Genomic DNA, 15873 nt, shown 5'->3' on the forward strand with positions numbered 1-15873 from the left:
CTGTATGTATCAGTGAGAATTTCCAAAATATAGTCAAAAGTACAAATAGTACAAAAGCTGACTTCAGGATGAAATTGTCCAGTTCTAATATTGTAAATGGCAATTTGTGGTACAGCTTATAATTTAGATGATTATCAGTCAGGATCCTCATTAGCAAGCTAAGGGTTCATGTTGTTAATGCACCTTGATTACACTTTACTTCTATAATTACATATTTCTCTATGTCATAGCGCCATTGAGGACAGTATCTTCCATTAGCCAGTCATGACAGTCACCACGTGACGTCACCCGTGCCTTGTGCAGGGTTTTTGTTTTGTCAACTTTCCAGCAAAGTAACCTATAGCAGCACACAGTTGAATCAGTTCAGATAAAATTACACCGAGATTAAATCAATTGCCAGTGTGTGCCCCCCAACTATCACCCACAAAATGTGTCTTATGCATCAAACAGGTGTGATTACAGGTGCTAGTCTGACAGACACTTTGCTCCTTTGGTCAAAATGCAATAATTTGCAGGATAATCCATGGTTCATCATGTGTCATTGTCAGCTAACAACATTAGGGACTGGGAAGCAAGCTGCAGTTGGAGGCATTGGGCGTCTCCCTGCAGCACCTTGTGTCTGTTTCTTCCCACTTTAATCGAATCCAGCACCTTTAATGTTCATGTGGGACAGCAACATGAATGATGTGCAGTCTGCATAATGGTACCTTGATCCAATTGTGCTTTCTGGAGCCATGGCTGTTAATGTCAGCCCAGCTATGTCCCAACACTACCTTGACTCACCCTGTTAGAGATGCTGCAGCAGCAGCAACCTCAGCAGCACTTTAGTACCATGTCTCAACATGAATCATGAGTCTCTCTATAGGCCCATTCCATGCCATGACAAATATGACAGGACACCTCACAGCAGCCTACGTGATGGATTAGTATCCAGCAATTCATGACAAAATAACCATAATGTTGTTATCCATGTTGCTGTCACAAAGTCAACATGGGGAACCTGGTAAATAAGACACGCTGTGGATGTCATCGACAGCCAGACACGGTTACACACTCTGTCCCCAACAGACACACTCCTCATGGGCATGTGAGCAGTTGTGTGCAACAACAGTGGGGAGAAATTAAATTGCATAATGACTAAATTGGGAGGAAAAAAGGGGGTAAAACGTATAGGAAAATAGATAAAGAAAAAAAAAAGGCTGGGGGGGGGGGGGGGGTGTCAAGGACATGGAGATTGTAGCCTACAGCTGATCCAAGCTGCTTCTATTGATGGACAGATAGATAGATGGGTGCCAGCTCTGTGGAACACTAAAGAGATTACCTTGCATGCAGTAATAGAGGATGTGAACTGGAGTGTGTCTGGATATGCCTCTTTCTTCAGTGGAACTGATAGGCTACTCCTGCTGCTACCTCTAACCTGTGTACATGCTGAGCCACTATGCAGTTTGACTGCGTGCTTAGGGCTGCACTGGAGTCTGAGAGAGAAGCTAGTAAGATAGTCTTCCTTCTAAGTTGCAATGTAACACAGCTCAGCTTGCACTTTATTCCGATTTATATTCCATATTTAATTGCAGAATGACTAATACATTGTCTACAAAACTATGTTTTGACTATATGGTTTTGACCTACGTCAGCGTTGTTGTTCTGGTCACGGCCACTTGGGGGCGCCCGTCTCACATTGTGTCTCTGTGCCGTTGGGAAAGGAAAGTAAAGCTCGGGAAAGAATTCCTCTGAAGTGTTTACATTGACGTCAGTCAGCAGCAGAGCAGCGCTGCTCTGTCTGTCTCTCTACATTGTCTCTATACAGTACTATAGTGTCTTTAAAGTGTTTCTGTCTCAAACTACATTCAGTGAGACATGTGGAGGAATATCATGGACCACGCTGGACTTTTTAGACTGTAACTTGTGCGCGGCGTCATACCTTGCCGTTGGAGGGAGTCTATGAAAATGATTTGTTCTGCTCGTTTAACGTGGATTACAACAACAGCAGCACAATGAACACCTGCGCCTTTCTGTTGATTTTAACCGTTCAGATCTACGCTGATGGGATCGAGGGACCAACAGGTAAGAACATTTCTCTGTTTATCTCCATGACGAGCGCAGCTGGGAAGTTGTGCGCCTTGATTAGAGGCAGTTTGCGTTCTTTTCTTTTTCTTTTTGTGCGTCACGGGGATTGTAACTTTGTTTGAATGACTCCAGTTGAATAATGGGAGACTGGGATAGTGTGTGACATTCACATGGCCACAATAACTTTAATCAAATATTGTCCAGTAATATTATTTAGATATTCTTCCTGCATGTATGTATTATGTATTAATATTAAGCTTCCACCACTCCTCTGAGGTACTGCACATCGTTTTATAGTTCTTCCTCAAGTTGCTCAACCGCCCTGTTTAAAGAGAAATGAACTGCTTCATTCATAGTGAACCCGCCCTGAAAGGAGCGTCCATTTGACTTTTCACTCTATTAATTAATCCCCGAATCAATATCCGTGGACAGTCCAGACCAGTCCTAATTGGAAACATGAGGAAAAACTGCATAATATGATCTCCCCATGACTGTAAATTGATAAAGACCTATAGGCTATTTTGTATGTTCACTAATTAAGATCATGTTTGAGAACTGGGATCGCGTGTTTAATATTGAACTTATAAGCGTGGCTCGGCTGTGCAGAAAGGCATTCTGTCCGAAGCACCAGGATTTTCTTCTCATATTCGAGAGAGAGAGAGAGAGCGCCTCGATCAGGTCTAATATTTCTAGACATAATGTGGCCAAATATAAAAATAATATTTCCATATACAAGTCAGGTATATATACAGTAGTTGAATGGAAAGTCATGATGATTTGGGCAGGATGTGGAAGATATACTTGAATTAATATAGAATCATTAACATTCTTTCTTTATGGTGCATGCCTGTGTCTCATTGATTTGTCTCATGAGTTATAATTGTAATTTGAAATGAAAGCTGAGAGGGAGAGAGATGGAGAGAGATGGAGAGGGGGGGGGGGGTAGAGAGAGTACAGTGAGTGGTGAGTGCCCATGATAAAACTGTATAAAACAGACATGGTATTCTATTGAATATGGCCACCTTTCAATTTGCTTTTAGGCATTTTTTTGTAAAATATTATGTTGACAACATTTTGATTTGATGCTTATATCTTGCTCATTTTGCTGCTCAGTTCAGTTTCTTTCCAACAAGAAAATGATTGTACTGATTATTGATTTAATTAGAACATATATATTTACTGAGCTATTTCCCAAAGGTGTCATAGATATCATGTAGGCCTAACCCCTGATGACTTTAGCAGGAATAGATTGGTTTTGTTTTTAGAGGCATAATGTGTCTTCACTGTGTCGTTGAGCTAGATTTAGTTGATAATCCTTGTGATTCAGTATTTGGCTCTCGGTTTCACACACACACACACACACACACACACACACACACACACACACACACACACACACACACACACACACACACACACACACACACACACACACACACACACACACACACACACACACACACACAATTTCTTTATTTGAGAGTCCACATTTATAAAATACATTATCAAGGGCACAAGTATTTTTCAGTTGCTTCTGATATCCCACACACTCGGCACATGTCTCAGTGTGTGCTTGAGTCCAAACAAGCCCTAAATGTACTGGATACATAAGGCAACACATGCACATGAACCTATTCACAGCCAACATTGGTCAGTCATATTGGAGAAGAAAAAATCATGGGTACAAAAAGCACCTTCTCCTCCAAATAGACCGACTGCCTATAATGGAGGAGATTGAACAGTATTTTGCAAGCTGCTTTGCTTTACACTTGGACAACCCCATAATCCTCAAGCTTCTGACCACTAGCCTGTGGTCATGGCCCAAGCTGCCAAATATAATAAAACAATGAGCTGACAGCCTGACACGTACAGTGTACAGTATAGCCTAAGTTGTATAATGGCTTGTACTAATGTGGTTGATATTTTACTTGTTTAGTAAGGAAAGCTTCTTCTAAACTTGAATCAAAAGTACAGCCTACTTCCAATAGAAAAACCTCTCTGCTGTTGTATGGAGTATGTCCCAAGGCAGTAAATGTGAAAGTTGTTGTAATATTTTATAACACTGTGGCAATGATACTGTACAGTAATTTATAACTCTCATGCATTTGATAACAAGCAGCATTTATCATACTGCAGCAAAGGCCAGGCTGATGTGTGTCAGTATTTAATCGTTCTTGTTTATAAATCTCCACATGCATCTCTTGCTGTTAGTACTCATCTACAGGCTTACTCAGTGTTCAGTGATGCATCAACACATTGTGAAAAACACAACAAAGTCATTGGAGCTGTGAGTGTATTGTCAAGAGGTGAGCCAAGCAGATCATTAAGAGGATTGGACTGAAACGTAGAAAGGATTCAATTGAACACAGGTAATTAAAAGAGCTTATTGGCACGGAAACGCTTCACCACATATCTGTCAGGTACCGTCAACATAAATTGACATGCTGTTGCCTATTTTGTTTGTTAACTGGGGTGTTGCGATCTGCACTGTCTGTCCTATTACATTTCCATTAGCCAATAATAGTTGTTTGCTGGTGTGTGGTTCCTGTTCTGTTCAGTGTGGCGGTTCCTCTGTACTCTGCTCTGGTGATGTCATGATTCTACATGTGTCTCACTGCTTACATCACTTATAGCAAGAAGGCAAGCACATTTCAGCAACAAGGCAATTCAAAGTGCTTTACATAAAACATTAAAACAAGTCGCAGCACAAAATGAAGAGGGTGCAACAAATAAAGTCCAGAATATGAATATAAGTGCAGTACAGTACAGTACAGGAGAAATGCTTTAAAAAGCTCAGTAAAAGGCAGCTGCAAAGTGCAAACAGAAAGGTTGTTTAATATCTTTGATTTAAAAGAACAGAGAGTTGTAGCAGACCTGCAATTTTCCAGATATGTGGTGCATAAAAACTGAACTCTGCTTCTTCGCTAGTTCTGAAGCTGGGGACAGAAAGTAGACCTGTCTGTCCCACATGACCTGAGAGCTCTGGTTGGCTCAGTACAAGTAGTACAAGATCAGAAATGTATTTTGGCCCTAATCCATTGCAATGTATGGTCCCCCGTTTTCCCCCAAATTAATTATGCCAATTCCCTCCCATGTGTATAATCCTTGTCACAGCTGACCCTTACTGGTTGATCTTGGGGAGGGTGTAGAGTAGTGAAGTCACCAGATTCTTCTTTTCACCTGACTGACACCAGGAGGACGTAACACGTAACGTGTAGACTAGGATTCAGGAACCACACTATTCCTCCCAGTTCTGCTTCCTGTGACATTTGTAGTTGCTAGTGCAGTCACCCTTTCAATACCCTTGCCTGCTAGCTTCCCACCCGTTGGGCCTTGGCAAGGAGACGTGGAGGATTCGAACCCCAGTGTCTCTACGGTGGTAGCTGCCTAGCTGGGACATTTCTGTACCCAAGTTCTGCACATCAAATCCATATTTTCCTGATTATGTTTCATGTGCTTCAGCCTTGGCGGTGACCTGTTGGCTCTGTGGAAATAAAAGTTGATGGAGGAAATGAAATATGTGGTGCGGCTGACTGCCTGGATGTGACCTCACGGTGTGGTTGATGGGGTGGGGGGGTAGTATCCCATTTGTGCAGCGAGCATTGAAGTGTCAAGGACATGAAAGACCACTGTTTCCTGGGGTGGGCTATCTGCTATCTCTGTGTGATATTTCATGGTTTAACTTCCACTGCCCTGTTGTGTCTGAGAGGAACAGGATGAATAGTCGCTGACCATCTGTCCTCGGCTGCTCGCACTTAGCCTCTTACCGTGGAATGCTGTTGTCAGCGAGTTATGATATGGACCAATTGTCCTTCTGTGTCACAAAGGCTATCTCATTTCCCAGTTCCATTTAAATGTAAGAAACCATATCCCAGTAAAAGCTATTAATGCTTGTATAGAGCATTTAGATGCATGGATCATGCATTAATTCATGCACAGAGCCAGTGGCGGAAACACAGGAGATCAAAAGAAGAATGCAGCATGACAAATTATGTTACTTTTGATAAAAAAAAAAAAAAACCCCACAAACTATTGTTATCATAATCGAAAGCAGTTAGTTTAAAACAATCCTTTTGAACCCATTTAAGTGGGTGTCTATGTGAGTAGCCATCAAACAAATGTTTCATTTGAGAGTCTGATTGTACAATACATTATTAATGTCCACTCCTATTTGCAGTCAATGCATTTGTTCTTGTCTAGTCCTGTAACACCCGGATATATTCCAACCCTACTACTACTTTATGCATTATTAAAATAATAATAATAAATAATAATTTACATTTGGGGGATATCTTTCACAATAACAAATAAAACATGTTCTAGACATTCTAATGATCACAAAAAAACATATATTACAGTTATTTTACTTACTTTTATCAGGGTCAAAGGTCATAGGTTCAAAATCCAGAGTCCAGAGATTTTTAATGTGTGTGAATTTCAGCCTCTGGGGGGGATATTTATATGCAAATATCATGACCAATGACATTGCAATGAACATCAATGATGATGTTTAGGTGAAAAAAGAACAGGAAAAAAATTAATTAATTGATGAATTAATTAAAATATGTTGTATTATTGCCACGTTGGGTGTTACAGGGCTAGACTCCATTAGCACTGTTTGTGTTGACTGTATTAGTGCTCAACTGAGTGGGTGAAAGAAGGCATTCCAGATATTTAATCGTCAGAGACACGTTTGCAAATGATGGTGAAATGTAAAATTAAGGTTTAAATGCTGTTGGTGGGCCGTGGACGGCCGCAAAGCCACAGAGGAGTTTACATTTATGCTGCGGTTATGAGGAGGGGTTGTGGCCTGAATACTCACATGTGGGATGGGATCCTGGGTAGAATATGGAAAACAGGAGAAATACTGTGGATGGAGGAAGATCGCAGAGGGAAAGAGGACCCGGGAGAGAAGAAAGAGAAAGCGACTCAGCCAGACGGATCGCCTGGACGTTTTGTTTCCAGCCGAGGTCACGGCGGGACTTTTCTTTGCTCGTGGGCGCCGTCCATTCTCCTACCCTGCGTTTGTGTGATTAAGCATGGAGCTTATGAGAGGAGTGCTCCCTGCTCTGTGGTCTGTCTCCTCACTTTCTCCACTCACTCTGATCTATGGTAATGTGGGCCTACGTGGAGAAGAGCCAGCACCCCCCCCCCCCCCCCCCCCCCCCTCCCTGGCTGGCTGAGACATGTCACAAGCTTGGAAAATGACACACATCCATCTGTGTGTTTAAGGAATTCTGTCGGACGCCAAGCCTGATGATCTGTGCTCCTCATTATAATGGGCACGTCTGTGGCCACTGTGTCTGTCCAGTTTTATTTTCCTGTGGAACATCTCCATTTGGTTTGCAGCTCAAGAAATTGCAACTGAGAAGAATACATTTTCTTAGAGGAGATTCAAACTGTTTTGATTGCCTGGTCCCCGCTTAGTTATGTGGGTGGGTGGCTGGGTGGGTCTGAGCACGAAAACAGCATGGCGGTTTTTCACCACCTGTGCGCAACCTAAAACACACACACACACAAACGCACACGCACATATTAACTGTATATATGATGATTTCGGGTGTGCCAGTACAGTACAGTAGAGGGACCCCCACACGATAACTCTGTCATTTCTCAACCGTTTCGGACGTGGGGCGGCTTGCCGGATTCGGCCCGCCCCCCTGGGCGCGTTCCTGGGGGTCTGGATGTTCCGGAGACCCCCCCGAGGACTCCCCGGGGTCCCCTGACACCCCCACATGGTAACTCTCATTTCTCTACCGTTTCGGACGTGGGGCGAAACGGGCCGGCACTCGGGTCGTGGTCCTGTGGGTCTGGAACTTCCGGGGACCCCCTGGGGACCCCCACACAGAGTTGCACCACTCACTTCACACGGGTGTGATTTGTCACATTTGGCCTTTATTCTTCCGCACCCGAATACACTTCATTCAACGCTGTCACATTGCATCGATCCGTATCCGCGCGAGTACACTTCAATCGGTCCCGAGAATTAATGCAGAGATATGTTTTCCAATTCTAATTTAATTTGAGTTATTTCTCTCTCAGGTCTCCAACTCTGAATCTCGTATGTTTAAATTACAACCTGCTATAGTGACTTTACAAGATGTTAACACAATTTTTGGTAAGGACGTGTATACACATCTTTTCTATCAAAACCATGGGATGCTAAATATGTGTAGGCGTCTAGGGATTTGTATAGGGATTTAGTGTATAGGGATTTTGAGATGGGACTGGTCAACTTGCTCTTCAGAAAGGTGCGTGTGCGTGCGTGCGTGCGTGCGTGCGTGCGTGCGTGCGTGCGTGCGTGCGTGCGTGCGTGCGTGCGTGCGTGCGTGCGCACAGGTTTCATCTGTGAGTCTTCTCTGCCATTTAGGTCGGCCCTCTGTCTTTGATCATATCAGAGTCCACTGGCTGATTCTGTACAGGCTAACAAAGAGCTCTGAAAGGAACCATTCTGAGGGAGGGGGCTGGGCAGACCAGGGGAGATAATTATATGTGACACACATTATCGTGGTCTCTTTCATTATAAGTGTTTTATCGAGGGGTCAGGAATCAAGACCTGCCATTGGTCCAACACGTGGGGAGTCAGATAACAAATGTTCCTGCTTAGAATGGTTCAACAAGTGGGGAATCAGATAACTAATTCTCCTGCTTAGAAAAGAGTTAAGTGAAATATTATTCAAAGTAGGGAATAAGCACGTTGACATTCACCGGAGCAGTTTTTTACTTTATTAGGACAGAACAGTAGACTAGAGAGAGAGGACACTGAGGTTCAGAGGTTCTTTATTAGGACAGAACAGTAGACTAGAGAGAGAGGACAGAACAGTAGACTAGAGAGAGAGGACACTGAGGTTCAGAGAGACAGAACAGTAGACTAGAGAGAGAGGACACTGAGGTTCAGAGAGACAGAACAGTAGACTAGAGAGAGAGGACACTGAGGTTCAGAGAGCGGGAACAACATTGCAACTCAGGTCTCCAGAGGGAATCGGGTTTACGTTGTTGCTGCACTATCTGGTCAGCAATTGTGTGTGTGTGTGTGTGTGTGTGTGTGTGTGTGTGTGTGTGTGTGTGTGTGTGTGTGTGTGTGTGTGTGTGTGTGTGTGTGTGTGTGTGTGTGTGTGTGTGTGTGTGTGTGTGTGTGTGTGTGTGTGTGTGTGTGTGTGTGTGTGTGTGTGTGTGTGTGTGTGTGTGTGTGTGTGTGTGATTACTGATCCTTGTTTATGAGGAGTAAGTACAGGAATAATGATCTCACGGTGCACAAGGCTCCTGCAGGGGCCTCTCCTGTAGTTGTGAGTGATTGAGTCCTGTCATTGCTGCTAACAGGGTCCTTGGCTGCTGTTATGACTCTGCATGGCCGCTGTGACTCCCACCAGTCCCCTGAAAGAGACGCAATGACCCTGTTAGCACTGCACCCCCCGCGCCTCTGCCTCGCACCCCCCGCGCCTCTGCCTCGCACCCCCCGCGCCTCTGCCTCGCACCCCCCGCGCCTCTGCCTCGCACCCCCCGCGCCTCTGCCTCGCACCCCCCGCGCCTCTGCCTCGGCGTTCTTCTGCCCCTTTTTCCATGCGGTTGTCACGTTTTCGTTTGACTTTATACCTGATGTAGAGAAGCCTTAGTGCTTTTCTGGTTTTATCCTCGTAGCAGTTTTTGTATCGAGCTATTTACAAATGTCAATCAAGCTTGTTTGTTAAATGTAGTCTTCACGAAAGAGACACATTTACACACAGTGACCTCGCCTACCACTTCCCCCCCACACACACACACACACACACACACACACACACACACACACACACACACACACATATATGTGTGTATATATAATATATCCCGGCTGTCCATATTTATATATTTTTCAAGTTCATAAATTGTTGCATAGGTGAAAGTAATACGAAAGTTCAGGTTGCCGAGAAGCATCAAAGTCTAAGCTTGACAGTCTGATTTCCATAAGAAGGCTTTGTGTGTGTGCGCTAGCTAGGTGCTCTGTCTGCTGCAATAAATTGTGTTTATATTCAGCTCACTAAATTTTCCATTGATGGACAGGCCTGAAATGACAGCACCATTATAGTTATTATGCAAACGTAAAAATATACCTGAATAACTGATGTGAAATTCATTGCCTGCCGCAGACGAGAGCCAGGGCTGCAGGCGACGAATGGGAAACTGCTGCATTTTAGTCTAAACAGCAATCACGTGCAGACACACACACACACACACACACACACACACACACACACACACACACACACACACACAGAGCTGTATGATCCAACAAAGGGAACACAGAGATGCAGGCGTTTCAGTCTCTGTAGCTCCTCCAGCCTGCAGAAAGTGGGTCTGGAAGACTGATGCTGTGTGGAGCATTGCTCCTCGTTCCTCTACCCAGAGGAGAGGAAAGGCTCTCCTGTGCACTTTATATTTAGCCGCCCTGTTGGCCAGGTTTCACTTCTGTTCCCTCCGTCGGCATCAACACAATTTTAACCCATTTTGGGCGGGAACCCCTTTTGGTGTTAGCATTATGTTATGCTTTAGCTATTGAAAAATAGCAGATCTACAAGCTCATAGCGCGCCACCGAGTGGCGCGCTACGAGCTTGTAGGTCTGCTATTTTTGAAAAATCGAGAATCTGATCTCAGGTCAAAATGGGTTAAACACACTTCTTTAGGGCGATCCCAGCTGCGCGTGACGGAGCGCTGTGGACAGCATGTGCCCAGGTTCAGAGTGTTGGTTGTGAAGCTGCCCTTATAGTGTCTATTGTGTGAGATACCTCCAGTGAAACTCAAAACCGACACATTCACAGGAAAGTCAAAACGGTCACTCGGGTCCTCTCTTCCTCCTCCCTGCTTGTGTAATGGATGCAGGCTTTAGTTGTCTTTGTGTGATGATGGATCACTTAGGGGAGGTGGTAGAGCTGGTCTGACCACTCGAGTTCTTTGTACTAGCAAACAAAATCCCCTCACAAGTGTGAACCTTGTCTTCTCTACTGCTTAATCGGAGTCCCGCAGGGATCTATACTAGGCCCCATCCTGTTTTTGCTCTCATCTTTGGCTGCCCAGAATGGCCCGTGGCGCCATGCAGGGGTGACAGTCAGCTGTGACAGCTGTTGCTGGTGGGTTATGGGAGCATGTCGTGACAGCTGGGGTGGCACAGGTGCCAGCTGGCAGTAAACCACTAGCTCTTGAACTCGCTGATTGGAAAACAGTGGATTGATGTTCCACAGACCATGGTGGCATTTTCATCCACTGTGCATTATTGTACGACACCAGATCAGAACAATGAATGAGAGAGACTGTAACATTTTGTATGTGTGACAACTTGAAGAGTGCATGGTGCAGTGCATTGTGGGTACATTCCAGCCATCACAATCCCTCTGGTGAGAACTGTGTCTGTTTCTCTGATCATCAGGAGGACATTAAAGTGTGTTTGTCATCAAGGATGTTGTCAAGGACACTGTGTGCTTTTAGTTTGAGCTATCGCATCGTGAAGTTAGACTTTATTGCAATGTTACTCTGTTTTCGTTTAATGTGGTAATGGCAGTTCCTGAAGTGACATTTTTGAATATGAATTATGATTATTATGATAATTAAAGTATTTGTTTTGAGTTGAATTATTCTTCTCAATGTTAGAGGATATTTAATTTAATTTTGGGGTATTTTTTTAATACTCTTTCCATGGACCACCTGTAATTATCTCATGGACCACTAGTGCTCCGTGGACCACTGGTTGAGAAACGGTGGTATAGGATGTCACCTGAATGAGTGACTATAGTTTGACATGAGGATCTTTTGTGTGATAATGTTGGTATTGTACTTTGGAAGAGATTCTGGCAGCTGGAAGCTCCTCAGGAACTTGGTTGTGATTCAGGTGTTGAAGTGAGATGGAACAAAGGCAGTGCCTATTGATTTCTCCAACACAGAGAGGCGTGTCAGAGCAGAATTATTGTTCTACTTCCACCTGATCATACTCCCTTCACTTGGAAACGTCTCCGTTTCACTAGTGATCACAATGAGAAAACAAAGTGTTATCTGTCGTGCCTTGACTGTTTTCACCCCATTGTCACCACATCCACTCATCCTTTTTGTCCCTCATACACAATTGATGCATCATAAAAAGCAGGCTTTATTTGATTATTTGTAGCAGTTTGACTTTATTTCGACAGCATTCAACACAGAATATATCAAACCAGTGACATTGTGGTTATTGTCTCAACTCACTAACCTAACCGGCCAGCTGCAGTTACAACCTTTATTTATTGATTTGTATTAAAGTTTTTGAAGAGGTGCTATCAATGTTGCCTCTTGCATTAAAGTAAGTAGCAGTACTGTTCAGGAAGGAAGACAGTGTCATTTATCTTGCAATTGGTAATGCTGCACTGTTATTGTGCACCTCAATAACAGGTACCTGTACAACCCAAAGCCTTATATTGCTTATTACAGTAATTCATGCCCACGGCAGACGCATACAGTACATCCATCACCGCCACATCTTGACTTAAAGGGTGTTTTTAACTTTTCAGCAGATTGATCTTTTAAATGAACCCAAATCCTTCTCACTGAGAAGTGAGAAGACACATGTATGGCTATGAACGGGCCTGACAGACAGACAGACAGATGGACAGACAGACAGACAGACAGACAGACAGCAGGATTGCTCAGCTGCCTGGCGTTCCTGAGAGACGCCTCGTCAAACAGTCTGAAAGACTTTGTTTGTTCCTCGCTGCACCGCCTGGCTCCGCCCAACCAGCTGAAAGGGAGGAGAGGGGAGGGAAAAGAGGATGTGGGGAGGGGATGGGAAGGCAGGAGAGGAGAGCAGGTGATCACTCTAGGAGACATTATGGGTGTCTTACGATGGATGCCGGAACAGCCAACAGCGTCTCATTTGAGGAGCTCAAGGCCCTGATGGGTCTTTCTTTCATGTACAACAGCAGGCTGAAGCCACAGACCCCGTTTGTGTTTTCATTTACTTAAAGATACAAAGCTATATTAAATACATGTAGTGTATCTTTGTATCTTTTGTATCTGCCAGTGTGAATGCAGCATAACTTACTGCGAAACCCCAGTTTGACGTGCATTTGTGTAGCTTGCATTCTGAATGGACGCATGCATAAAATGGTAATGGAGCATTTATACCGGTATAGCGCTCCCACCATTTATATAGTGCTCCCACCCATTACTCCCACCTGACTATCTAAATGTTCACAAAACTCATTCTACCATTTATTTAATCCTTTGCGTCAACGTGAATTATGTCGCTTTTCTTTTGGCTTTTGTTGGTCACACTTATGACCTACTGCTGATGAATACATAGCACTGCAGAGATCAGGAGCAGACCTACTGTAGGATGCAGGAGCTCCTCTGTCTCTAGAGGGCTCCGTAGAACACAGATCTTCAGCCGGGGACCGACTGCTCTGAGGTCTGTGACTTGTGCTTTGTCTGTTGGGTCAGCTGGGCTAATTATGAACCAGCTTAGACTGGGATTATGACTGGAAGTAGGCTGATCACAGGGGACAGGAAAAAAGGCATTAGCAGCTGAATGATGTTTAATATGGCTTTTACTCTGCTTAGCACTGGCGTCATGTGACCAAGAGACAGCTGACAATGGAAACCTGTTGATGCAGAGATGTGTGGGGAAAGGAGAGAGGAGGTAGTTTTGTACATTAATTTGCACAAACTTTGTCCTCTGCATTTAACCCATCCTAACGATTAGGAGCAGTGGATGTTATACAATTCAAGGTATGCTAAAAGGATGAATCCAAGAAAGCCTTTTGGCTCGTTTCCATTGGGGTCCTACGCCTCTGATAATCTCTGCTGCCAGATATATTTGTTTGCGTTCCGCATGCCGTCTATACCGTCTTGCACCACCTTACGTAATTTGTTTCCACCTAATTAGTGCATGGTATAACATCTCACTGAATTTCCCCCCTGAGGCATTTTAGAAGTGTTTGCTTACACCATCACCTCTGGAAAAACGTGCACGTGTCTCTCACCCGCAAGTGTGCAGGCATACTATTTTGTAGATGTGTTTTTGTGTGGAAGCATTTAATTACTGTTCTCATTAGCTGAGTGAACGAGCTGAAATGCAGATACACTTGGGGAGCCTTGTCGACGGAGGCTCTCCGAAGCTGCAGGAATATGATGTTGATGAAATGGATAGTATGGGTTTGGCACGAGATACTAAGGCTTACACAAAGACTATAGGGGAGAGAGAGGGCATCATCTAAACACAGACGTTACATCAGACACTGTTTATTTGCGCTGTCTTTCAACGAACCGTGATATTTATCCCTCATATCAGTGTAAAAACCCCTCCACAATTAGAGAAGGCTAAATGTCACTGACACTGACCCATTTTAGCATGATGTAACACAGCCATATTTGCGCTGGTCTGACCTTATGGAGAAGTAATGAAGGGTTCTTTTCCTCAGCCAAGCCTTCTGAAGCTAATCCCATCAGAGGGAGAGCACAGCACGGCAGGCTAACTCAGTCACCTCACCTCAGAAACAACTCTGCCAGAACAGCAGGCAGACAGGAATGTGTTTGTCTGGACTTTATCCACTACAGACAGTCTACATAGGAAATACTAGGAAAAGCCAGGGCACAGATGTTCCTTTCAGGTATTTTATTTTTTTACCAGGCACGTTTATTTTGTGGTATTTATATGCTTTATTTCTTAGAAAGGAGAGTTGGACTAGAGAGACGGGAAGCCAAGGACGGAGAGGAGAGACATGTGAGACAAGAATGGGAGTTGGTCCTTGTAGTTCACAAAGAATACATGGTCTGTGTAGTGTGTACCAACTGGCCGAGCCACATGCAGCCGCCCTCTTCCAGACATTTACTTTTTTTTTTTTACTTTATCATTTTTAGCCCACGATTTTGTAACCCATTTTTCACCCCTGTGTCAATTATCTAATGTGATTCTGGGCTCTACACACCCTCCGCCAACCTAGTCCCCATATATGGGGGACATGGGGAGAGCAACGGACTTGAACTCGTGCTTCCTTCATGCCTGAGTGTCCAAGTTGCTCCTTTACACCTGACAGGGGGGAGTTTCCCTGGTTGGACGTAGCGTGTGGAAGGAACACGTTATTCCAACCAGTTCCTTTCCCCTCTATCAGGCGCCCCGGCTGGCCAGGGGGAGGCAGTTTAGAGACCAGGATTACTGTATGTTTTTTGTGAGGGTACCTACCCTAGGGGACACGGGGAGAACATGTAAACTCCACACAGAAAGGCCCTTTCGCCAACCCCGCCTCGGGTATGGGCACTGATGACGCGGAGGAGGAAACACGCCGCCAGCACCCACAGCGCCCCGAGCGGGAATCGAACCCAGGACCTTCTAGCTGTGAGGTGACAGCACTACCAACTGTGCCACCGTGCCCGACATTTACTTTTTACTTCTTAATTCTTTCCCCTACTTTCATTAATAGAACAGAAAGATGGCGGCTGATACTGAACAGGCAAAGGAAGAGAGTGAGGGAGAGGAGTTGCTTTGATCGGGTCATGGTGCTGGTGGGTTTGGGGAGCTGCCCTCTGGCTCAGAGTTGTCATCGCAGCAGATGCATGTATTTGGTTTTTAGCTTTCAGAGAGGCGGCTGCTCGCTCCACTGGCCGTGCATTGGCTCCTAACGGTCCTAACCGTTAGGAGATGCATTCTCTGGGAGTTGGGGGTGGGGATGGTGCGAGGGCCCATTCAGCAGAGAGACCACAGTACTGAGGATTTATCCCAGTCCAGTGAGTCGCCTGGCGCCACACGCTCCTGCTGAAGGATTTAAGATCAGCCTGTCTGTGGCTCCGGCTTTGGACCAGACACAGAA

At 44.6% G+C, this 15873-nt stretch overlaps 1 protein-coding gene across 4 annotated transcripts in view; it reads left to right on the plus strand.

The window, feature by feature from the left end:
- The first annotated feature begins 1531 nt into the window (after positions 1–1531).
- Positions 1532–15873, plus strand: part of LOC306924497 (receptor-type tyrosine-protein phosphatase U) — a 207357-nt gene continuing 193015 nt past the window's right edge. For all 4 annotated transcript variants that reach the window (XM_079503017.1, XM_079503018.1, XM_079503019.1 and 1 more), the window contains exon 1: positions 1532–2064. In XM_079503017.1, coding sequence (XP_079359143.1) covers positions 1995–2064 — 70 coding nt within the window. In that variant the 5' untranslated portion in view covers positions 1532–1994. The remainder of the gene's footprint in view (positions 2065–15873) is intronic.

The sequence above is a fragment of the Electrona antarctica genome, assembly GCF_951216825.1.
Source record: "Electrona antarctica genome assembly, chromosome: 6".
Taxonomy (NCBI): Eukaryota; Metazoa; Chordata; class Actinopteri; order Myctophiformes; family Myctophidae; genus Electrona; species Electrona antarctica.